At 39.5% G+C, this 25751-nt stretch overlaps 1 protein-coding gene across 1 annotated transcript in view; it reads left to right on the top strand.

Annotated features, from left to right (window-relative positions):
• Window positions 1–25751, top strand: part of GXYLT2 (glucoside xylosyltransferase 2) — a gene marked incomplete at both ends in the record, with an annotated part of 78459 nt that overhangs the window by 21856 nt on the left and 30852 nt on the right. The window contains one exon of the mRNA XM_079712760.1: window positions 5294–5425. Coding sequence (XP_079568886.1) covers window positions 5294–5425 — 132 coding nt within the window. The remainder of the gene's footprint in view (window positions 1–5293; window positions 5426–25751) is intronic.

Below are 25751 nucleotides of genomic sequence, written 5' to 3'. Positions count from 1 at the left end.
GTAGCTGCACCTGCTGGAACATTTGGCCTCTGCAGTTCTTGAGATGCCACTAAAGGAAAGATTGGGACTGTCAGATCCCCACTGTGCTTTTCACTCCCTCAACTTGACAGTGATATTTCTGCTCCTAATAACTGTCCAGAAGCAGTTGGTCACGAGGCCCACCCAACTCCAAGGGGGCTGAGAGGTATCCTACATGAAGGAATGGAGGAAAAGTGGCTATGGGTCAACACTAGTCAGGTCATGTACAATATCCATTGGACAAGTATTTATTGAGTACTTACTGCATGCTAGAAGTTGGGGCATGAGGACAGAGCAGAACAGAATACAGGCTTGGACTTAAAAAAGACAAGAGAAGGAAGATGTGTATGTGTAACTATAGATGTGTAACAGATTGTGTTTTCCAAAGGACCTCCAGTGGTCCCGCCTCCTGTTATTCACACCTTTGTATATTTCCTTCCTGCACTGCCCCAGGCCTGGCCTGCGTGACCAGTAGCATAGGGAAGAAGTGATGCTACATCACTTTTGACATTAGGTTTAATAAGGCACTGCACCTTCCATCTTGGTTGCACTCTTTCTCTCTTGGAGGTCAGCTTTTATGTCAGAGCAGCCCTTGCAGAGGCACGTGTGTTAAGGAATGAGGCCTCTTGCCGACACTCGTGTGCTTGAGCTTGGAGACAGGACCTCTAGCCCCATCCAGCCTTCACATGACTCACCCTCATGAGAGGTCCTGAGCTGGAACAACCCAACTCACAGATTCCTGACCCTAAAAAATGATGTGAGTTAATGAATGTTTGTGGTTTTAAGCTACTAGCTTTTGGGGTAATTTGTTATAAGGCAAGGGCTAATACAGATACGTCTACAGACATAATATGTATGTGTATATAAAATAGAGTATGCCAAATGTCCTGAAGCTAGATCATTGAAAGGATACAGCTTGTGCCTGGCTCTCTCTTGGGATGCCTGGCCCTGGAACCTGGCCACCATGCAGTGAGGAAGTCCAAATTCGCCCACACAGAGAGGAGCTGAGGTCCCCAGTCGGTAACTGACCTCCACCACCAGACATGTGAGAACGAGCCTTCAGATGATTCAAGCCCCCAGCCTCCAAGCCTTCTAGCTGAGGCCCCAGACACTGTGGAGCAGACTCAAGCCGTCCCTTCTGTGCCTTGTCTGAATTCCTGATCCTTGGAATCTCTGAGCATAATAAATGGTCGTTTTATACTACTAAGTTTTGGGGTAATTTGTTATGAGCCATAGTACCTGGGACATCATAAATTAGGAGCTAAAGTATGGGGAAATATTGCAGATACTTGTGAAGTTGAGCCACATTTTACGTTGCCCTGCTGACTTTATCCCTCTGATGGCTTATTTCCTCAGTTCTTTGTTAGACCAGTGAAGCTCCATTGGCAAAGGAGATTATAATAGGGTGTTTACATCACGGCAGGGCATATGGGGTCACCCCTTTCTTTTCCATGCTGGGATTATGGTGCAAGTTTAGATGTTAAATATTGGCTCTTCCATAAGTCACAGAACTTTTCTCAGTCTCAATTTCTTCATCTGTATCAAGCAAAAATCTATAATAGATATACAAAAGGGACAACTGATTCTTGCTCTGCTTATTGCAGAGTGTAATTGTGAGGCTGAATCAGAAAACCTATTTATTCTCATTCCACAAAGATTCCTTGGAACATCTCCCTGGGTTGGGCACTGTGTCAGCCCTGAAGCTATAGATCAGTAGCAATTGGTTTCCGCTCAGCCACATGAGATGCTGGTGTGGAGGGGCAGGTTATACCATCCTTCTGAAGGCTGTCAGTTTCAACACTGAGGTATTGTGGGAGTATCTAGAGTGTCTTGTGATAACTTCCGGAGATGCTCAGGGCCACATACCTCAGGGTCAAAACAAAACAAAACAAACTGCTAATTGCCATGATTATCCCTCTGGAAACGGCATTGTGGACGAGTTCTGTTATATTTAAGTAGAAATTTTTTTAAAGCTGCTTAAGTACACTGTCTGGTGGTATTTACTGTCTACGTTGTTGGTATTTAATATTTGAAAGTTTCATTTATTTTTGTCATCTCCCAGTATAAAAGCTGAAAATGCCAGCTGGTTGATTTCTTAGCCTCTCCAGGCAGTTCAGGATCAAATATATGATTTAAGTTTGGTTAATTTGTGCTCTTGCCCCAGACTCAGAATCAGGAAATAGTACGACACAGAAGCGGGGATGGCCACCAATCCGTTCTGGTGATAGGTGGGGCCCCGTGGGACATTGACATCGTGTGTGTGTGTGTGTGTGTGTGTGTATGTGTGTGTGTGTGTGAGGCTGTGACATAGGAAGAGGTGTCAACAGGAATTTCTAGTGGCTGGAGTCAGTATACTATTCAAATATAGACATAGAAACAAATATAAATGGACTGAATATTCCACTTAAAAGACATGGATTGGCAAAGGTAGATAAACCCTTCTAGAAGATAGGATGCTAAAGATCAAAGAGTCAAGGAAATCAGTAGACTGTGGGACCTTCCCGTTCTCCTTCCAGGATGATTTTGGGCTGTTGTGCAGCGGCACAGTTGTCCTGGGTATTTGTGCCCAGTGTCTGTTCTGATTGGTTGGTACTGTTGCACTGAATGTTCATGCCCAGTGTCAGTTCTGATGTGTTCGTGCACTTGTATTGGGTATTTATGCCTGAAGATTTCTCTCCCAAATATCCATCTCAAAATTGCAAATTTAAAGCATTCCCAATGGTGTGGTTTTTCAAAAAATTTTATGTGACTATATAAGCAATATATGTACACTGTAAAAAAAAAAGTTATATTAGTGGACAGAGAGTAAAAATGTAAACTATCAAAAAAAGTTATAAAATCAGAAATGAACAAAATCAACCATCATATTAATGCTGAGGAGAACAATTTTTGTGTATTTATTTACATTTCTTTTCTTGTCATATCAACATCAGAAATGGGATTATATTCTATATTTTCTATCACTGTTACTTACATTACTGAATTTCTTCTAAAATAGGGGTTGACCAACTTTTTCTGTGAAAGACCAGATAGTAACAATTTTAGGCTTTGCAGGCTGTCTGGTCTCACAGCTACTCACTTCTATTCCTTCTTATGAAAGCAGCCATAGATATACCTAAACAAATGGGTATGGCTATGTTCCAACAAAACTTGTATTTATGGACAGTGAAATTCAAATTTCATGTGATTTTCACATGTCACAAAATGTTATTCTTGTTTTCATTTTTTTCAACTATTTAAAAATGTTTAACCCATTCTTTGCTTGTGTGCTATTTGTAGCAGGCTGGGTTTGGCTCTTCCACTACCATGGTTTGCTGACCTTTTTCTGCAACATTGTCACTAGTAGCTGCATAGTATTCTGTTGTGTAAGCCTATCCCAGAGCTTATTTCACCAATTTCTTATTTACCTTGTTTCCTATTTTTCACTGTTACAAACAATGCTACAGTAAACAACCTTGTAATAAGTGTGTATGTACTTTTGGAATTTTTCCTTAGGATAAATTCTTAGAAGTGGAGTTACTGTGGCACTGGGAAGGCATTAACTAAAAAGAATTAAGAAGATACACAGATACATATGCAAATAAGCATATGAAAGGATGCTTAAGATCACGTGTCCTTAAGAAATTGCAAATTAAAATGATGAGATACAGCTACATACCATTCGAATTGCTAAAATCCATAACACCGATAACACCAAATGCTGAAGGGGATATGGAGCAACAGAAATTCTCACTCATTGCTCGTGGGAATGCAAAATGGTACAGCCAGTTTGGAAGATGGTTTGGCAGTTTCTTAGAAAGTTAAGTGCAGGCTGACCATACAATCTGGTAATCGCACTCCTTGGTATTTACCCAAATGAATTGATAAGTTGTCCACACAGAAACCTGCACATGCATGTTTAGAGCAGCTTTATTCATAGTCACCCCAAACTGGAAGCAACTAAGATGTCCTTCAATAGATAAACAGGCAAGCAAACTGTGATATGTTTATACAATGGAATATTGGTCAGTGATAAAAAAATTAAGCTATGAGGCTACAGAAAGACATGGAGGATCTTTAAATGCATATTGCCAAGGAGAAAAGCCAATCTGAAAAGACTGTATGCTGTGTGATTGCAACCATATCACGTTCTGGAAAAGACAAAACTGAGAGACAGTAAAAAGATCAGTGGTTGCCAGTAGTTCAGAGATGAAAAGGAGGGAGAGAGGAGGGATGAATAGATGGAACAGAGGGGATTTTTAGGGCAGTGGAACTATGCTGTATGATACTATAATGGTGGACACAGAACATCATGCATTTGTCAAAACCCGTAAAATTACACGACACAAAGAATGAACCCTAATGTAAACTATGAGCTTTTCTTAACAATGTATTGGTATTGGTTCATCGGTTGTAACAAACGTACCACATTAATGCAAGATGTCAATGATGGGGAAACTGGGGGGTGGGAGGGGAAGGAGAGAGGGTATATGGGAACTGTCTCTGTACTTCCTGCTCAATTCTGTAACCATAAAACTGCTCTGAAAAATAAAATCTATAAATTAAAATAATTTTATAAAATTAATTTATGCAGACACAGTAATATACACTGTCCATAAAAGTCTTAAAGAACACAGAAATATAAACTTAGAAAATGAAACCACCGCCACGTCCTCCACAGGTACCCACGTTTAACAATTAGGCGCATATCTGTTCAGAGTTTTCTCTACGTGTAAGTGTATGCATATATTTTTCCCTGTAAGATAGAACCATATTATACATTTCGTATTGTACTTTGCTTTTACTAAAACCTAACTATATGTTGTAACCATTTTCTCATGACAGCACATATAGATCTACTTTAACTGTACATTAGTCCACTGCGTAGTTCCATCATAATGCATCTTCCCAATTCCTTATCGTTGAGCATTGAGTATTGACCAAGGTTTTGTTTGTTTGTTTGTTTGTTTTATTACAAACTATGTTTCAGTGAAAGTCCTTGTGCCTCTGTCTTGGGATTTGTTGTTACTAGTCTCTAAATTGCCATCTTGGTAGTTTGTTTAAATTTACCCTTGCAGTTTAGGTGCCGGTTTCCCATCATCCTTGCCAACTCTGGATGTTATTTTTTTAAATCTTAGCAATGGTCTTTTTATTCAGTGAGCATAAATTGTGGTGATAAAATTAGACTTTCTTTGTATGCTCCCTGAATAATTTCCACCTAGCCATGCAGAAGATTTAGGTGTTTTTCATATTTCTGGGGTCTAATCACCCTCCCCTGACCTTCCATGTTTTTCAGCTACGACAGTGGCCAGACTCATATAAAAAGAAGTTTGAGTACAGAATCTACCCCATCACATTTTCGGTTGGAAACCCTCAGGAATGGAAGAAATTATTCAAACCGTGTGCTGCCCAGAGACTCTTTCTTCCGGTAGGAACACCTGCTTTTAATAAGATGCTGCTTGGGAGAGAATTGCTCTTGGAAACATCATGGAATTAACTAGGGTGTGTTTAGAGACATTTAAATTACAGTGGAAAAAATGTTCCTCTTGGATTCTGTAGTTGATGCTCTTAGTCTTCAGGGTGTAGAGAGAGGGTCCCTGTGGTTGAGAAATTGTCTTTCCCAAAGATTGAGGGACTGAGCATCCAAAGCATGTCTTGGATTGTGGGTCTTTGTGACTATGGATGCACCATTTACTAACTGTGTGGGCCTCACTAAATCTCTTAACTTCTCTAAGCCTCACTTTCCTCCATAAGCTTGGCACATAGTTGGTGCTCAATAAATGTTATTTTAGATTATTATTATTTCTCTTATAATAATAACTATTTCTAGATGTAGCTATGCTAGGGGATGATTCAGAGAAGGTCCAGAGTTCTGGTTCACCTTTCCCATTTTGAATTTTCACATTGAATGTTTTTGTTTCCTTCTTTAAAATTCTAAATAGAAAAGTCACCGAAGATATTCCGAAACTGAGACTATCACTGAACAAAGATGGCAGCTTTGAATTGTGAACTGCAACCTTGACATTTGTGAAGGTCATGCCTTCAGTAAACACTTATTGAGCACCCATTAGGTGCGAAGCCCTGGCTTAGTGATGTCACTATGGTGGTGAGCAAGACAGTTGTGGTCTTTTTTTTTTTTTTTATTGGAGTATAGTTGATGTACAATGTTGTGTTACTTTCTGCTGTACAGCAAAATGAATCAGTTATACATATACATATATCCACTTTTTTTTTAGTTTCTTTTCCCATGTAGGTCATGACAGAATATAGAGTAGAGTTCCCTGTGCTACACAGTAGGTCCTTATTAGTTATCTATTGGTCTTGCCTCCTTGGAGTTTGAGTCTAGCAAGGCATTGAACAGGTAATTAGAAATGTGATCCATGCTGAGGTGGAGAACAGTCTCATGGATGTATGTAACATGGGGTTCCACTCTGGTCTGGGGGATGTCTAGAAGGTTCTCTCGAGGAATGGCTTTTATGCTGAGATGTGAAAGAAGAAGTAGTAGAGGGTCACTGAGAGACTAGGGCCTGGGGTGGGTAGTGAGAGAAAAGAGTTCCAGGTAAATGGAATAGTAGGTACAAAGGGGCCCTACTGCAAAAGTGGACAGGAACATGTTTGAGAAGATAGAAGGTCCAGTAACCAGAAAATAGAACACGGTAGGATAGAAGAGGTCGGCAGGGGCTGGAGCTTGCAGGCTCTATAAGCCATGTTGGAGTGTGGTCTTTGCGTTAAGGGCAGTGAGACGCCATTGAACAATTCTTAGCACGAAAGTGAGATGATCTGACTTGGGTAATACAGAGGACTCACCAGTTCATTGCAGTGTGGACAGTGGAATTGCTGAGGCCAATTAATACTGACTTCGGCTATGGCGGTTGCCTTAGAGATGGATGCAGACCGTACCTGAGAAATAGAATTACCAGTCCCCGTGACTGGCTGGCTGTGGGAGTTGAAGGGGAGAGGAGGTGATAAAGATTTCACCCAGGTTTCTGACCTGAACAGCTATGAAGGTTCATCTGTTTGAAATTGCCAGTATTCAGCTATTTATGACCTACAAAAAAGACAATTTCTGATAGTTCAGCCTACAAAATGGATGGCAGTGCTATTTAGAGATGGAAAAGGCTAAAGAAAGACCATTATTTGTAAGGGAGAAAATGAGTTTAATTTGGGTCATATTTTGATTTCGAGGTGCCTGGGAAACACCCACACAGGGAGGTCTTACCATCTGTTGGTCTGAAATCCCAAATGGCAAATGGCAGTTTTAGCATTTCCTGTACAGAACCTGTGAAAAAAACAAGGCCTGGCTGTACTCTTGGTGCTGATTTGCTGCACAAGCCCACTCACTACTAAATGACTTATTTTTTCACATGCCACAGCCTTTTATACAGGTTGTGAGATGGGATTCATTGCATAAAAATGGGAGTAAGGGGCTTCCCTGGTGGTGCACTGGTTGAGGGTCCGCCTGCCGATGCAGGGGACGCGGGTTCGTGCCCCGGTCCAGGAGGATCCCTTGTGCCGCGGAGCGGCTGGGCCCGTGAGCCATGGCCGCTGAGCCTGCGCGTCCGGAGCCTGTGCTCCACAGCGGGAGAGGCCGCAGCAGTGAGAGGCCCAAGTACCACAAAAAAAAATGTGAGTAAGAAAAGACTTCCCCAAATCAGAACCAAAATCTCCAGACTGGTGAAATGAAAACTAACTACTATTTGAGAAGATGAGAGAAAATCTCAGGCTTCTGCTTCTTATCTCTGTTTTAGGGGAAAAAGTATTAGAAATCCCAAGTTATTTTTGGAAAATTGCAAAAAAATAGTAGCAACCCAGTAGAACACATTTGAATTTTCCCTGACCTTGAATTGTGAGTTTATTGCCACTACTAAAAAAACAAACCCACCACATGATGGTTTTCATTCATCCCCAGCTAAACAAGTCTATTCCATTTTGAATGACAAATGAGTGCTGGCATTCCTTATCTGCTTTTGATAATGGAAATTAGCCCTCCTTAAAAATAATAAAGAGAGATTGCAGTTGACAGGACATTTACCTTCCCTGAGTTGTATATCATAACAGAAGATTATAAACATGGAGTTTCTGGACATCAGTGAGATATATTGATCCTCAGGGTAATTTGAAATAAAGTCTAGGTGATGTTTTCCTTGAAATTCGTCTCTGTAAAACCAGATCAGTGTGCTGCTGAGGCACTGCAGAGGAGATGGAGATTCTAAAATGCAGGGACTTCCCTGGGGGCACAGTGTTTAAGACTCCGTGCTCCCAATGCAGGGGGCCCAGATTCGATCCCTGGTCAGGGAACTAGATCCCACATGCATGCCGCAACTAAGAGTTTGCATGCCACAACTAAGGAGCCCGCGAGCTGCAACTAAGACCCGGTGCAACCAAATAAATAAAATAAAATAAAATGCAAACATTCTAGCCCTGGTCAGTCAGTTGACTGAGAATCACAGTTTACCTCTTTTCTTTCTTTTTTAAAATTTAAAAAAAATTTTTATTTTTTATTTTTATCTATTTTTATTTTTGGCTGCGTTGGGTCTTTGCTGCTGCGCGAGCTTTCACTAGTTGCGGGGAGTGGGGGCTACTCTTCGTTGTGGTGTGCAGGCTTCTCATTGTGGTGGCTTTTCTTGCTGCAGAGCAGGGGCTCTAGGTGCACGGGCTTCAGTAGTTGTGGCTCACGGGCTTTAGAGCGCAGGCTCAGTAGTTGTGGTGCACGGGCTTAGTTGCTCTGCGGCATGTGGGATCTTCCCGGACTAGGGCTCGAACCCGCGTCCCCTGCATCGGCAGGCGGATTCTTAACCACTGCACCACCAGGGAAATCCTTACCTCTTTTCTGAGGGAGTACCATCTACCACAAACCTGTAGATGAAACCCTTTCTCGGGTAAGATTTTACTAATCAGATCATGTGTCTTTGCAACTCAAGACTGTTAGATTCTCAAGTACAATTAGTGGAATTCAGATCCCACCAATTCAAGATTTATGAAGTCCTAAATCAGTGGATGCTTACTTTTCTATTTCTGTGAATGGTGGATCTAAGGACCATTATTAGCGCAAAGTAAACAGCAGATGACTTGATTAAGCTCCCTAGACTGCATTATGCTTTCAGGTAATTCAGAAGCTCAAAGTATTTAAAACAATATGCCAATCACAAATAAATCAAATCTGTCAATTAAAATTGACCTTGGAGGACTTTTCCCTTTTTCCTTAGTGAAGGCCAAAAGGCTTTATTCTATAAGAATAATTGAGTTCTGTGAATTCACATCACCTTTTCCTCATTTAATAGGAATTAGTGAGATTGCATAATGGATCTCTACATTTTGTTACACACTGTGCCTGTTTGATTATAAAGACCTGTCTTCTCAATAATGTGCTCCTCTGGAGATGCTAGAGATATTTAAAATATGACCAGAGATCACTGGATTACAGAATCTACAGAGACTTTATTGGCAAGTGGTACCAAACATGGTAATATGAGGTAGGTTAAGGCACCTTCCAGTCATCATCCAGAGAAAGACTTTTTAAACCAGGTTTTGTAAGTTCCAGGATTATAATAATGTCTGATGCCTTGCTCATAAAACTTGTCATAAGTATCCATATTCAAGGAAGGAGTTAGGGCAGAATATTATCAAGAGAGATTGGATAAAATTGCTCACAGTCTTGAACTATAAATACATCCTGAGAATTTCTAACTCTTATGTTTCCAACAAACTTGTCCCATTCTTTAATATGTCAAAGTCATAGCATGCCAAATAAGCAAAAATCTTAATTACCTAGATTTTCTATATCACATCAAGGGCAACAACATAAGTCTTCCCTCTTTCTACTTCTAATTTGTTAAAGAGGTCTTTATCTGGTTCAAATATTTGGAAAACTGTATGCTTACCAGAAATGTTCTAATAAGTTTGCCATAGACTGATGGAAAAGAGAGGTTTACCTGACTTATTAGAACTTTTTATAATTAAGGTTAGGCTTCTGTATTATTATTAATATTATACCTCAGAATTAGCAGTTAACATTGAGACTTCCTTGGAAACAACCCTTTGGGTAGCAACAAATATTGACAGACAAATAGGAATGTATTAAAAATCCTTATTAAGAGGAACATCAATTAGAATCACCATAAATGATGTCTATATATTTCTTCAAGCACTCAGAGGCCATAAATTATCAGGATGAGATTAACTACCTAAATATCACATGAAAATGACCCTAGATACTAATTTTGTTGAACAAGCTTTCCACAGTACTTATCATTTACTCACACATTATTAAAAGTTTGACATTCAGGGTATTAATTACAACTCTTGGTTACATGTGAGAGGAACTCAATTTCAACTAGCTAAGCAAAGAAGGCAATTTATTCACTTATCTGACTGTGGAGACCAGATCAGAGGGCTAATCTCAAGCACAGCTAGATCCCAAGGCTCCTATAATGTCACCAGGGCTCTGTCTGTCTCTCTCCCCATCCCTTGCAGGGCTCACTCTGTGAGAATGATAGTTACTTGAAGCAGCCTGAGAGACAAATTCTAAAGCTTAGCTACTGCAGCAGAAAAAGAGCCTGGCAGGGTGGTGACATCTGAAATGGTGGCATGAGAGCTCTGGAAATTGTTCCCCAGTGACACAAGCATAACTGTGAACATTATTTTTAAAACAACTATCTAGAGTCTTTGGAAATTGTCCTAAGGACCTAAGCGCATTAAGAAACAGATTTCTTACTCAAGAAAATCTACTAACACTTAATAAGAAAGAGCAAGAGTCTGTGACACTTGAATCATGACCCACTCCCTCCCTCTCCCCTTCTAGCTCTGCGTGGTGGAAACCCAACTCTAGACAATTCAGTCAAGAACACAGGGATCCTCCCAGCTCCCAGTTGAGGGATATGGTATTTCCTTGGGAGGGGCAGGTCATCAGCATTTCTCATCTCTACCAGCTATGTCTAACAGAGCTTAAATTTCAGGTAAGTATGTCCAAGGGTTCAGAGGCTCTGTTCATTAAGAGAAAGCTTCATGAGAGCAACAAGCTAAATGATAGGCTAGGTGGTTTACAAGGGAGAACCAGGGAAAGAGACAAATAAAAAGTGCCCTCCTGGTGTCAGAACAAAGTTCAAAGACCAATCTCAAAAACTATCCCTGCAAATGGGCCAGAATTTAATGGATCATACTGCAGGATCAACTTGTGCTCAGGCCGTTGTCAAAAACAGTAGAGCAGGGCTTCCCTGGTGGCGCAGTGGTTGCGAGTCCGCCTGCCGATGCAGGGGATGTGGGTTCGTGCCCCGGTCTGGGAAGATCCCACATGCCGCGGAGCGGCTGGGCCCGTGAGCCATGGCCGCTGAGCCTGCGCGTCCGGAGCCTGTGCTCCGCAACGGGAGAGGCCACAGCAGTGAGAAGCCCGCGTACCGCAAAAAAAAAAAAAAAAAAAAAAAAAAGCAGTAGAGCAATCAGCTGGCAATTAGTGAAGGCTAATAGCTGGGTGTAATACCAACAGAGATGCACAGCCTAAGAGGATGATTAGAAGAAGAGTCAATCAGAGAGAGCCCTGATAAAACCACTGTCATCCTGGGTGACTGTGGGCATGCACAAGGCTGCACCCACTGAGGAAAAACATCATAGGTTTCACACAGTGGACAAAGTGGACTTCACTGAAATAGTCCAGTCAAGATACTAAACAAATAAACAAGCAAACAACATGAACAAGCCCTGTATGTTGAGTTGGGGCATGAGGTGGGGAGGGGAGAGTTATCCAGAGTTGCTTAAACATCCTAAAATGTATTATCATGCTAAAATATATTAACATGCTAAAAATATGCTCTAAATTTTTTTCAACAAAAAAATATGAGGCAGGCAAATAAACAGGAAAGTGTGATTCATTCACAGGGAAAAATGCAGGCAGCAGAAACTGCCTGGTGAGAGGACCCAGCTGTCAGATTTAGTAGAAAAAGACTTCAAGACAGCCATTATAAATATATTCAAGCAACAAAAGGAACCTGTGCTTAAAGAAGTAAAGTAAGATGTGATGACAATGTTTCATAAAATTGAGACTATCAATAAAGAAATTTAAATTATTTTTTAAAAAAAGAGACACATGGAAGTTGTGGAGTTGAAAGGTAAAATAACTGAAGTGAAAAAAATCATTAGAGGGTCTCACTATTGATTTGAACTTAAAGTAGAAAGAATCAGTAAACTTGAAGATAATCAATAAAGATTATACAATCTGAAGAACAGAGAAAAATAACAAATAAAATTGAACAGAGACTCAGAGATGTGAAACACCATCAGATCCACCAGGACACGTATGATGAGAGCACCAGAAGGAGAGGAGAGAGAGAAAGGAATAGAAAAAAATTTTTTTTGAAGAAATAATGGTTGAAAACTTGCAAATTTGATGAAAAACAATCTACACATCAGAAATCAATTAACTCCAAGTAAGATAAACTCAAAGAGATCCACACACAGATAAATCATAGTAAAAGTCCTGAAAGACAAAGACAAAATCTTATAAGCAGCAAGAGAAAAATAACTTGTCACATGTAAGGGAACTCCAATGAGATTATTTGCTGACTTCTCATTAGAAACTGTGGATGCCATAAGGGTATGAGATAACATTACTTGAAGTGCCAAAAAGTAGGGGGAACTGTCAACCAAAAATCTTATATCCAGCAAAATAATTTTTAAAATGAAGGTGAAATAAAGTCACTCCCAGATAAACAAAATCTGAGATAATTCATTTACAGCAGAATCACAAGAATAAAGGAAGTTCTTCAGGCTGAAAGCAAGTGACTCCAGGCAGTGATTCAAAACTCACATTAAAAAAAAAAAAAAAAGAGCACCAATAAAGGCATTAATGCAAAAGGCAATATAAGTGAGTATATTTTACCCTTTATTCTCTGGATTGATTTTAAAAACAATTGTATAAAACATTATGTATATAATAATCATGTGTTGAGCCTGTACCATAGAAATGTAATATAAGTATAAATATATAAATATAAATATATATATAATATATATAATATAATATATATATATAATAGCACAAAGGAGGTTGGAATGGAGGAAAAATTGTATGGAATAAGAAAATGACACCAGATAGTAACTTGAATCCACAGGAACAAATGAAGAAAATTAAAAATGGCATATGAAAAAGTTAATATAACAAACTCCATAAATATATACTTGCTCTTCTTCCTCTCTCAGCTTCTTTAAACACATAAAATTGTAAGAAGTAACAATTATACTGTTGGGTTTGTAACAGTATAGATGTAATATGTACAACAATGTCATAAAATGGAGAAGAGGGAATAGAATTATGTATGACTAACATTTGTATATCTCACTGGAATGAAGTTAGTATAAATCTGAAGTGTATTCTGATAAGATATATATATGTTAATCTCTAGGGCAACCGCCAAGGAAATATCTCAAAAAATATGGTGAAAAAATGTATTAAAATGCTACGTTAGAACATACTCAGTGCAGAAGAAAGCAGTTAAAAGAAGTCTACAGGAATAAAAAAGACATGCGATATTGAAAACAAAAAGTAAAATAGCAGACAGAAACTCAACTATATCTATAATAACATTAAATAAGAATGGGTAAAATTCCAATCAAAAGAAAGAAATTGCCAGAGATAGATGATAAAGTATACAATCCAACTGTGTGCTGTTTACAGGAGACATACCTTAGATTCAAAATACAAATAGGTTGGAAGCAAAAGGATGGAAAAAGATATGTCAATCAAACAGCAACCACAAGAAAGCTGTAGTGGCTATACTAGTATCAGATAAAATCGAATATAAAAAGCAACATTATTAGAGAAAAACAGAAACATTTTATAATGATAAATGTGTTAGTCCACAAAGAAAATATAACAGTTGTAAACATTCATGCACCTAACAAAAGAGCCCCCAAAATACTTGAAGCAAAAGCTGACAGAATTAGAGGGAGAAATAGGTAATCCACCAGTAAGAGTAGGAGATTTCAGTGCCTCACGTTCAATAATGGATTAAGCAGTAGTCAGAACATCAACAAGGGAATAGAAGACTTGAACAACATTATAAACCAGATGGACCAACAGACATCTGTAGAGCAGTCCACCCAATACCAGCAGAACACACATCCGTCTGAGTGCATATGGAGCATTCTCCAGGATAGACCATATGTTAGGCCATATAGAAGCCTCAGTAAACTTGCAGAAATTGACAAGCTAATCCTAAAATTTATATGGAAATTCAAGGATCTATAAAGTCAATAAGCCTCTAGCGAAGTTATAAATAAAAGAAATGACACAAATTACTAATATCAGAAATGAAAAAGGGGCATTACTACAGATTCTTTCTAATGGACATTAAAAGTACAATTTAAAAAATGCTATGAACAACTCTTATGACCACAAATTTAATAACCTAAATGAAATGGACCAATTCCTTGAAAGACGCAATCTGTCAAAACTCACCCAAGAGGAAACAGATGTTCTTAATAGTCCTATATCTATTAAAGAAACTGAATCAATAATTAATAACCTTCCAAATAGGAAGCACCATGCCCAAATGGGTTTGCTGGTGAATTCTACCAAACATTTAAGAAAGATGTTATACCAGTTCATAGAAATAGAACCTTAAATAGATCAATGGAACAGGATAGAGAGTCCAGTAATAGACCCCCATAAATATAGTCAATTGATCTTTGACAAAGGCGCAAAGGCAATACAATGGAGCAAAGATAGTCTCTTCAGCAAATGGTGCTGGAACAATTGGACGACCACATACAAAATAACGAATATAGACACACACACACTACAAAAATTAACTCAAAATGGATCATGTAAATGTAAAATGCAAAACTATAAAACTCTTACAAGATAGCATAGGAGAAAACCTAAATGACCTTGGGTATGGTGATGTCTTTTTTTTTTTTTTTTTTTTTTGGCAGTACGCAGGCTTCTCACTGCTGTGGCCTCTCCCGTTGCGGAGCACAGGCTCCAGATGCGCAGGCTCAGCGGCCGTGGCGCACAGACCCAGCCGCTCCGCGGCATGTGGGATCTTCCCAGACTGGGGCACGAACCCGTGTCCCCTGCATCAGCAGGCGGACTCTCAACCACTGCGCCACCAGGGAAGCCCGGTGATGTCTTTTTGACAACAGTAAGGACACAATCCATGAAGGAAATAATAACTAGATAAACTAGACTTCATTATAATTAAAAACTTCTGCTCTGTGAAGGACAATATCAAGAGAATGAGAAGACAAGCTACAGACTGGGTCAAAATATTTGCAAAAGACACACCTGATAAAGGACCGTTACCTAAAGTACACAAAGAAGTCTTAAAACTCAACAACAAGAGTATAGATAACCTGATTTTAAAATGGGCAAAAGACCTTAACAGATGCCTCATCAAAGAAGATATACAGGTGGCAAATAAGCATATGAAAATGTGCTCCGCATCATATGTCATCAGAGAAATACAAATTAAAACAACAGTGAGATACCACTGCATACTTATCAGAATGACCCAAATCTGGAATACTGACAACACCAAATGCTATCAAGGATGTGGACCAAGAGGCATTATCATACATTGCTGGTGGGAATGCAAAATGGTACAGCCTCTTTGGAAGACAGTTTGGCAGTTTCTTACAAAACTAAATCTGTGCTTACCATATGACCCAGCAGTAGTGCTCACTGGTATTTACCCAAAGGAGCTGAAAATTTATGTCTACCTGCACTTGGATCTTTATAGCAGCTTTATTTATAATTGTAAAAACTTGGAAGCAACCAAGATATCCCTCATGAGGTAAATGGATAAATAAAGTGTGATGCATGCAGACAGTGGAATATTATTCAGTGCTAAAATGAAATGAGCTAGCAAACCATAAAAAGTCACAGAGGAACCTTAAATGCATGTTACTAAGTGAAAGAAGCCAATTTGAAAAGACCAAATACTATATGATTCCAACTATATGACATTCTGGAAAGGGCAAACCTATGGAGACAGAAAAAAGTGTTTGCCTGGGGTTTGGAGAGGGGGAATGGATGAATATGTGGTGCTCAGAGGATTTTTAAGGCAGTGATAATATGCTATATGATATTATAATGATGAATATATGTCATTATACATTTGTCCAAACCCATAAAATGTATAACACCAAGAGTGAACCCAAATGTAAACTATGGACTTTGGGTGATTATGATGAGTCACTATAGATTCATCCCTAGTAACAAATATACCACTCTGGTGAGTGATGTTGATAATAGGGAAGCCTATGCTTGTGTGGAGGCAGGGCGTGTATGGGAAATCTCTGTACCTTCCTCTCAATTTTGTTGTGAACCTAAAACTGCTAAATATTTATATATAAAGTTTTTTAAAAAATTCAAGACACCCAAAATATCCAAAACAATCTTGAAAAAGAAGAACGAACTTGGAAGACTCTCACTTCCTGATTTCAAAATTTACAACAAAAGTACAGTAACTATGCCAGTGTAGTACTGGCATAAAGGTAGAGGTATAGATCAGGGGAAGAGATTTGAGAGTCCAGAAATAAACCCTCATATTCACAGTCCATTTACTTTAGACGAAGGTTCCCAGGCAATTCAGTTGGGGAAACAGTAATCTTTTCAACAGATGGCGTTGGAAGAACCGGATATCCACATTCAAAAGAATGAAGTTATATTCTGCACCTTATACTATATGTAAAATTTAATTCAAATGGATCAAAGACCTAATATAAGAGCTGAAAATATAAAAGTCTTAGAAGAGAATATAGGAGTAAATCTTCAAGACCTTGGATTAGACAGTGGTTTCTTAGATGTGATACCAAAAGCACAAGCAATAAAAGAAAAACTAGATAACTTGGACTACAACAAAATTGAAGACTTTTGTGCTTCAGAGAGCACCATCAAGAAAGCAAAAAGATATCTACAGAATAGGAGAAAATATTCACATATCATATATCTGATAAAGTACTTTTCTCTAGAATATACAAAGAACTCTTACAACTCAGTAATCAAAGACAAATGACCCAACTAAAAATAGGCAAAGGATCTGAATAGACAGGTCTCCAAAGAAGGTTCAAAAATGGGCAATACACATGTGAAAAGATGCTCAATATCATTAGTCATCAGGGAAATGCAATCAAAACCACATTGAGGGGCTTCCCTGGTGGCGCAGTGGTTGAGAGTCCGCCTGCCAATGCAGGGGACATGGGTTCAAGCCCTGGTCCGGGAAGATCCCACATGCCGCGGAGCAGCTAAGCCTGCGAGCCACAACTACTGAGCCTGCTCTCTAGAGCCCATGAGCCAAAACTACTGAGCCCGCGTGCCACAACTACTGAAGACCACACGCCTAGAACCCATGCTCCGCAACAAGAGAAGCCACTGCAATGAGAAGCCCGCGCACCGCAACAAAGAGTAGCCCCACTCGCCGCAACTAGAGAAAACCCGTGCGCAGCAACGAAGACCCAACACAGCCAAAAATAAATAAATAAGTTAATTAATTTAAAAAAATGCAATGAGATGCCACTTCACACTACTAGGATAACTTTAAACAAAAAGACATAGTAACAAGTGTTGGCAAGGATGTGGAAAAATTGGAACCCTCATGCACTACTGGTAGGAATGTAAAATGGTGTGGCTGCTTTGGAAAACAGTCTGCCACTTCCCCAAAAGATTAAACGTAGAGTTACCATATGACCCAGCAAGTCTACTCCTAGACAATGGAGAGAAATGAAAACACATGTACACAAATATTCATAGCAACATGATTCATAAGAGCCAAAAGATGGAAGCAACCCGAACATCCATCAACTGTTGACTGGATGAATAAAATGTAGTATATTCATACAATGGAGTCATAGTTTGCTGTAAATAGGAATGAAGTACTGATGCAAGCTACAACATTGGGTGTGCTTTGAAAACATTATGCAAAGTGAAAGGAGCCATTCAAAAAAGGACACATTTTCTATGATCTTATTTATATGAAATCTCCTAAATAGACAAATCTATTTATAGAGATAGAAAGTAGATTAACAATGGAGAAAAGACGGCCTCTTCAATAAGTGGTGCTGGGAAAACTGGACAGCGACATGTAAAAGAATGAAATTAGAACACTCCCTAACACCATACACAAAAATAAACTCAAAATGGATTAATGACCTAAATGTAAGGCCAGACACTATCAAACTCTTAGAGGAAAACATAGGCAGAACACTGTATGACATACATCACAGCAAGATCCTTTTTGACCCACCTCCTAGAGAAATGGAAATAAAAACAAAAATAAACAAATGGGACCTAATGAAACTTAAAAGCTTTTGCACAGCAAAGGAAACCATAAACAAGACGAAAAGACAACCCTCAGAATGGGAGAAAATATTTGCAAACAAAGCAATTGACAAAGGATTAATCTCCAAAATTTACAAGCAGCTCATGCAGCTCAGTATCAAAAAAAAACAAACAACACAATCCAAAAATGGGCAGAAGACCTAAATAGACATTTCTCCAAAGAAGATATACAGATAGCCAACAAACACATGAAAGGATGCTCAACATCACTAATCATTAGAGAAATGCAAATCAAAACTACAATGAGATACCATCTCACACTGGTCAGAATGGCCATCATCAAAAAATCTACAAACAATAAAAGCTGGAGAGGGTGTGGAGAAAAGGGAACACTCTTGCACTGTTGGTGGGAATGTAAATTGATACAGCTACTATGGAGAACAGTATGGAGGTTCCTTAAAAAACTACAAATAGAACTATCACACGGCCCAGCAATCCCACTACTGGGTGTATACCCTGAGAAAACCATAACTCAAAAAGAGTCATGTACCACAATGTTCATTGCAGTTCTATTTACAATAGCCTGGACATGGAAGCAACCTAAGTGTCCATCAACAGATGAATGGATAAAGAAGATGTGGCACATATATACAGTGGAATATTACTCAGCCATAAGAAGCAACGAAATTGAGTTATTTGTAGTGAGGTGGATGGACCTAGAGACTGTCATACAGAGTGAAGTAAGTCAGAAAGAGAAAAATAAATACTGTATGCTAACACATATATATGGAATCTTAAAAAAAAAAAAGGTTCTGAAGAACCTAGGGGCAGGACAGGAATGAAGACACAGACATAGAGAATGGACTTGAGGACACGGGGAGGGGGAATGGTAAGCTGGGACGAAGTGAGAGAGTGGCATGGACATATATACACTACCAAAAGTAAAATAGGTAGCTAGTGGGAAGCAGCTGCATAGCACAGGGAGATCAGCTTGGTGCTTTGTGACCACCTAGAGGGGTGGAATAGGGAGGGTGGGAGGGAGACACAAGAGGGAGGGGATATGGGGATATATGTATATGTATAGCTGATTCACTTTGTTATAAAGCAGAAACTAACACACCATTGTAAAGCAATTATACTCCAATAAAGATGTTTAAAAAAAGAAAAGAAAAACAGAAAGTAGATTAGTACTTGGCTAGGGCTAATCAGGTTGGGGGAAATGGGGAATGACTGCTAATGGGTACAGAATTTCTTTTTGAGGTTCTGAAGATGCTCTAAATTTAGATTCTGATGGTGGTTGCACAACTCTGTGAATATACTAAAAACCACTGAATTGTTTACTATGAATGGGTGAATTCTCTGATGTGTAAATTATGTTTCAATAAAGCTATTAAGAGAGGATAAAAGCATGGTCCCTAATAACTCTATCATAAAAATCGTGGTGTATATTTTGATTGGCCCCTCATGGTTCATGTTCTTGTCCCTGAACAATTACTATGGCCAGGAAAATAGGATACTCTGATTAGCCCAACTTAAGTCACATTCTCTCCTTTGGACGACAGGGACCAATTGCATCTGAACCACATGGATTCAGTTTTTCCACAGGAGAGAGGGTAGATATAACGTTTATATATATATAGATAGAAGTAACTTTTCTTTGCCTCAATTTACTTATCTGTAAAATGGGAATAAGAATATTACTAACTCATAGTGTGGTGAACACTTAAATTAGTTAATAAATGTAACACCCTTAGGAATAACGCACAGCACATAATAAGTGTTATCTGTAATTATTATTATTATTGCTGTTTTTATGAGTACTGATAAGTAGCATCAAACTACTGAGATCGTTAACTGTTTTCCCCAAAGGACCTTATCTTGCTTAACAATAGCAAATTTTTTTTCAGTCTATTTGGCCAAGCCATAATCAACACAGAACAATTACAACATGCCCCAGCAGAGGATGCTCCTATTTTGATATCAGACACATTGTAGTCTTTTTGACCAACATGATTACCATCTTAGTAATTCTGGAATTACCATGTTTGTTATGAAGCATAGTACAAGAATCATGACTAATATTTGTTGATTACCTACTGTTACATAATTCTTTGATTGCAAGCAATTATAATTGACTTAGGCTGAGTTAATCAGAAGAGGACTTGATTGGAAGGATGTCAGGGACTCTCAGAATGGAAAAGAAGTTTAGCACACTAGGCTTGTGTCTGATTAGAGACTGCAAGCAAAACATTTGATTTATATTCATTCTTTCCCCAAACTATACTAAAATGGATAATTAATTTTTTAAGTAGCATAAACCTTTTATTCTAGGATAAAAAGTATAGAAGAGGGGGCTTCCCTGGTGGCGCAGTGGTTGGGAGTTCAGCTGCCGATGCAGGGGACACGGGTTCGTGCCCCGGTCCGGGAAGATCCCACATGCCGCGGAGCGGCTGGGCCCGAGAGCCATGGCCGTTGAGCCTGTGCGTCCGGAGCCTGTGCTCCACAACGGGAGAGGCCACAGCAGTGAGAAGCCCGCGTACCGCAAAAAAAAAAAAGTACAGAAGAGGAGGCAATTAAAGCTTGAAATAGATTTTACCACTAAGTTGGTGGTAGCCAACTTAGTCTGCTTGAGACATCTGTATCATTAACCAGCAATGGAGAAAGCCCAGGAGCAAATGACTAACATGACACAATCCCAAAAGGCCAGTGAACTGGTGGCATCAGCTGGAATTGGCAGTGAAAATATTCCTAAAATCAGTGGTTTCATTGCAAGATTCTTTGAGAAACGCTTAAGACCCCCAGATTGCCAATTTTATATCATGTAACTGGGATTCTGCCTCTCTCTTTCCCTGGGCAAAAGATTGGCGGTCCTGTTTCTAGAGAAGATAAAATAGATTATTTCTGGACTATAAGAATCCAGGCACAGTGGTGGGCATCATGTTGAAACACGAGGTTCAATCTAAAACTTAAATATGAATGCTGAGACCACAGACCTTTCTTCCCATATAGCTCTCAGAACCTTGCAAGGAAAATTATGTCTTCCAAACAGGGATTTGGAAGAAATATCTTTGGGGATTTAAGGACACTGACATCAGGAGTTTCCCCATTAAAGTGGCCCAGCCAGAGCTTCCTACACTGAAGCGTACAGCTGACAAGTTCCCTCCACATACCTCCAAACCCCTCTTAAATCTTAATGGAAATCCAGAAATCACTAGATATTTGGAGAAACACTCTACTAGGAAAGACAGAGGTCAAGACAAATAAAGAGAAAAACATCCACATAGAGGAAGACCATCTATGAAGGATGAATGAAACTTCTAAAAAAAATTATCATCAGTATTCTCAGAGAAATAAAAGAAGGTATTACATGAAGAAGCCTAGGATTCTATTTTAAAAATGAAACATTTAGAGGATTTTAAAAACTTCATAAATTTAAACTGTGGTAGTAGCAATGAACAAATCAATAGAAGAACTGGGAGAAAAAGGTTTTTATTCAGAAAGTAGAATTAAAAAACAATAAAACCAATGATATGGAGGATAGCAATACAATGCTTATAAAATTAGAGGATAGATCAAACATCTAAAGAACAGGAGCCCTGGAAAGAGAACATAGAACACAAAGGATAGGAAATCAACAGTGAAACTAATTCAAGAAAATTTCGGGACTTCCCTGGTGGTCCAGTGGGTAAGATGCCACGCTTCCAGTGCAGGACACCCGGGTTCGATCTCTAGTCAGGGAACTAGATCCTGCACGCGTGCCACAACTAAGAAGCCTGCAGGCCGCAATGAAGATCCCGAGTACTGCAGCTAAATTCTCTTCCAGGGTAAGAAGTCAGTAGATGAGGCATATGTGACATAATGAAGAAATATATATTTGGTCTCTGGTCCCAGCTCCTGACACAGAGTTCCTAAAACCCTTGTAATTTCTTGAATAATGGGTGTGATAGAGGCATCTTACATAGAACTTCTTAGTCCCTTGGGATTTCCTGGTTAATAGGCGTGTCTTTTTTTTTCTAATGAGGTGACTCTTGGTGGACTTCTGGATGGGGGCCGGTCACTAGAAAGACCAAGCCATGACTGGAACTTTCAACCCTACTCCCCATCCTCTAGGAGGGGAGAGGGAGATTGGAGATGGAGTTAATAATTGATCATGCCTACGTGATGAAGCCTCCATTAAAATCTGTAAACGATGAGGTCCAGAGAGATTTTGGATTGGTGAACACATCCATGAGCTGGGAGGGTGGTGCAAACTTTATGGAGACAGAAGCTCCTGGGCTCAGGACCCTTCTGGACCTCACCCTACGTAGTCAGTGTCATAATTGAATTGTAGGACACCCAGTTGGTGTCTGGAGTGTGGGCGAATTGGTTGGTGTGGGGAAAAGCCCCACACATTTGGTGCCAGAAGTTGTGAGTTCGGAGAATTGTTTTTCTTTTAGCATGTTATTTAGAGATGTGGAGGTACATACCCAAAGAATCAGTTTAAAGAATTGGAATTGGTTGTTTTTGGTGAGAGAGGGAAATGTGGTGGGAGATGTTGAGGACATTTTTTATGTATTTGTTCATATGTCTGTTTGTCTGTCTATCTACATTAAATTATTTACCAAGCCTTTGTTAACAGTTCGACCCTTGTGTTTCTCAAATACTAGAAAATTACTCACTGGTAACTCTTTTTTTTTTTTTTTTTTTTTTTTTAATTTTTTTTTTTTTTTATTAGTTTCTGCTTTATAACAAAGTGAATCAGTCATACATATACATCTGTTCCCACATCCCCTCCCTCATGCATCTCCCTCCCTCCCACCCTCCCCATCCCACCCCTCCAGGCGGTCACAAAGCACCGAGCTGATCTCCCTGTGCTCTGCGGCTGCTTCCCACTATCTATCTACCTTACGTTTGGTAGTGTATATATGTCCATGCCTCTCTTTCCCTTTGTCACAGCTTACCCTTCCCCTTCCCCATATCCTCAAGTCCATTCTCAAGTAGGTCTGTGTCTTTCTCACTGGTAACTCTTGAAATCAACTTAGTGGCTAATGATCAGCTCTTTAAAAAATTAAATAACTAAAGTAGTATCGGATAAGGGACATGCGTTACTATAGTAGGGACAAATTTTTTTTTTTTTTTTTGCGGTATGCGGGCCTCTCACTGTTGTGGCCTCTCCCGTTGTGGAGCACAGGCTCCGGACGCGCAGGCTCAGCGGCCATGGCTCACGGGCCCAGTCGCTCCGCGGCATGTGGGATCTTCCCGCACCGGGGCATGAACCCGTGTCCCCTGCATCGGCAGGCGGACTCTCAACCACTGCACCACCAGGGAAGCCCAGGACAAATATATTTTTGAAAATGTTTCTGTTTTATATATTTATGTGTGCACGTACTACTAGTATCATGATATAAATGCATTTCTTACTGTGGGGTGCAGTTGAAAACAGTGTGAGAAATGAGGCTTTAAGACAGGTCTTCAGGACATACCACTGAAAGGAGAGATCTGAATGGTTGGTGGTCAATGACCAGGCAGTGACTGTCACACTAGTACATTCTGGGATCCTCAGGTTCATGATTTCATCAACTCTTCACTTTTTGAGGAACGTACTGATTGGTACCATTTTTTTCTAACGAGGATACTGAAGTTGGGGGAAGTTAAATCATTTTCCTGGAATAAATCTTAGAGCCTGGATTGGAGCCCAAGTTTCTCCCATAGTATAGTCTTTCTGCCCTGCTTCTTGCAGTTTCTAAATGCCAGAATTTTCTCCTGTGTTTGTAGAAAAGATTCCCAAAATTTTTCAAAATACCTCCTTTGGAAGATTCCCTGGAACCTTCCATCCTTATCTGTTAAATGGGTCTAAAAATAGTACACATGTCTTTGTTCACACTCACTTGTTCAGTGAAGCTATTGTATTTAAAATTGCTCCCCTCCCTCACTTTATTTTTTCCTCTATGCTACTATCTTTAAAGTTAGAATACTATATACTTTACTTATTCATTTTATTTTGGGGTTTCTCTCACTAGCATGTGAGCCCTATCATGGGAAAGGTCTTTGGTCTCCAGCAAGGAGAGTAGTGCACTGCACATGTTAGCAGAAGGCACTCAATAAAACTATTGGGATGTGTGGATGAGAAGGAAGGAAGGAAGGAAAGGAAGGAGGGAAGGACGGGAAAGAGGGAGAGAGGATGGACGATCGGATGCATGAATGAATGGACTTACAATAAGGGCTTTACCAAGTTCATCAAAGGGTCGTAGAGAGGATTTGAAGATTTAACACTTATAACTTTCTAGACTTGAAGCCAGTATATATTCAGTACATGTTAGTTGGATTTGATTCTCAAATACAAGGAAAATGAAAACATTTGTTGAAAACCAGTCCAATTCGAGGGAAGAGCTACAGTTCCTTGTGACCCAATGATCCTGTTTCCAGCAGCTCCCTAGCAGAGAGCACGTTCTCTGGGAAGGCATCATCTGACTAAGAAACTGGTCTCTGCTTTAAATGACAGTTGCCAGGGCTAACAGGATGTCTACAGCCTGCAGGAGAAGATAGTGTGTACTTGCTGGCCGGGATTGCAACACCTGATAAGAGGAGGAAGCAAGCCAAAGGGATGGAAGCAGATGGAAGATCTGAGAGAGCCATTATCTCAGAGCATGCCAGAGAAACCAGACACCTTCAGTAACGCAAGGCCTGTGGAAAACGTCCTGCATGCAGTTATAACAGCTGACCCAACAGCTGAGATGATGAAATCAAAGACCAAACACAAGCTTGACGAGCCAGACTTTTAGGAGAAGCGTCCTGAACAAAGCCATCATTGATTTGCCCAACTCAGAGGCAATCTGAATCTTGTTTGCCTGGAGATCAGAGATTAAACTGATCAGAAGAGTCTACTTCGTTGATGGGAATATGTGTGAATGTAGTAGCCAGGACATGGGTACAATCTGCTCTTTGTTAAAACTTCACAAAAATGAGTATGTAAGTTATATGTCATTCCACAAGAGGGCACAATAGAAGCAAAAATAAAAGTTGATGTAATTTTTCTCCTGGGCCACTGCATTTTAAGCTAGCAATTTAGTGACCCTTAAAAATCTCCAAACAGTTTAAGTGGTGACTCACTATTTAATCAAGAATGGATATTTATTTTTGTACAAGTTCCCAATGGAACGGGGAAGAAAACACTATATGGGAATGATACATTTCAAGTGTTCATAATTCTCTCCCCTGCCTTAAACTATTTTAACATTATAAAGGATGTTTGAGAATATATAGAATCAAACAGAAAGTTCTTTGTTCTCTGCACATCCAAAACAAAAGGGAAATATCTCAAAGTAGAATATTAGAAAGTATGTATAGAGTGAATCCATTGGTATTTTTAAAAATCCAAAATATGTGTTGGTGGGAACATAAATTGGTGCAGCCACTATGGAAAACAGTATGGAGGTTCCTTAAAAACTAAAAATCGAGTTACCATATGATCCAGCAATCCCAGTCCTGGGCATATATCTGGAGA

The sequence above is a fragment of the Hyperoodon ampullatus genome, assembly GCF_949752795.1.
Source record: "Hyperoodon ampullatus genome assembly, chromosome: 10".
NCBI lineage: Eukaryota > Metazoa > Chordata > Mammalia > Artiodactyla > Ziphiidae > Hyperoodon > Hyperoodon ampullatus.
This window is presented reverse-complemented; position numbering and strand designations above follow the sequence as displayed.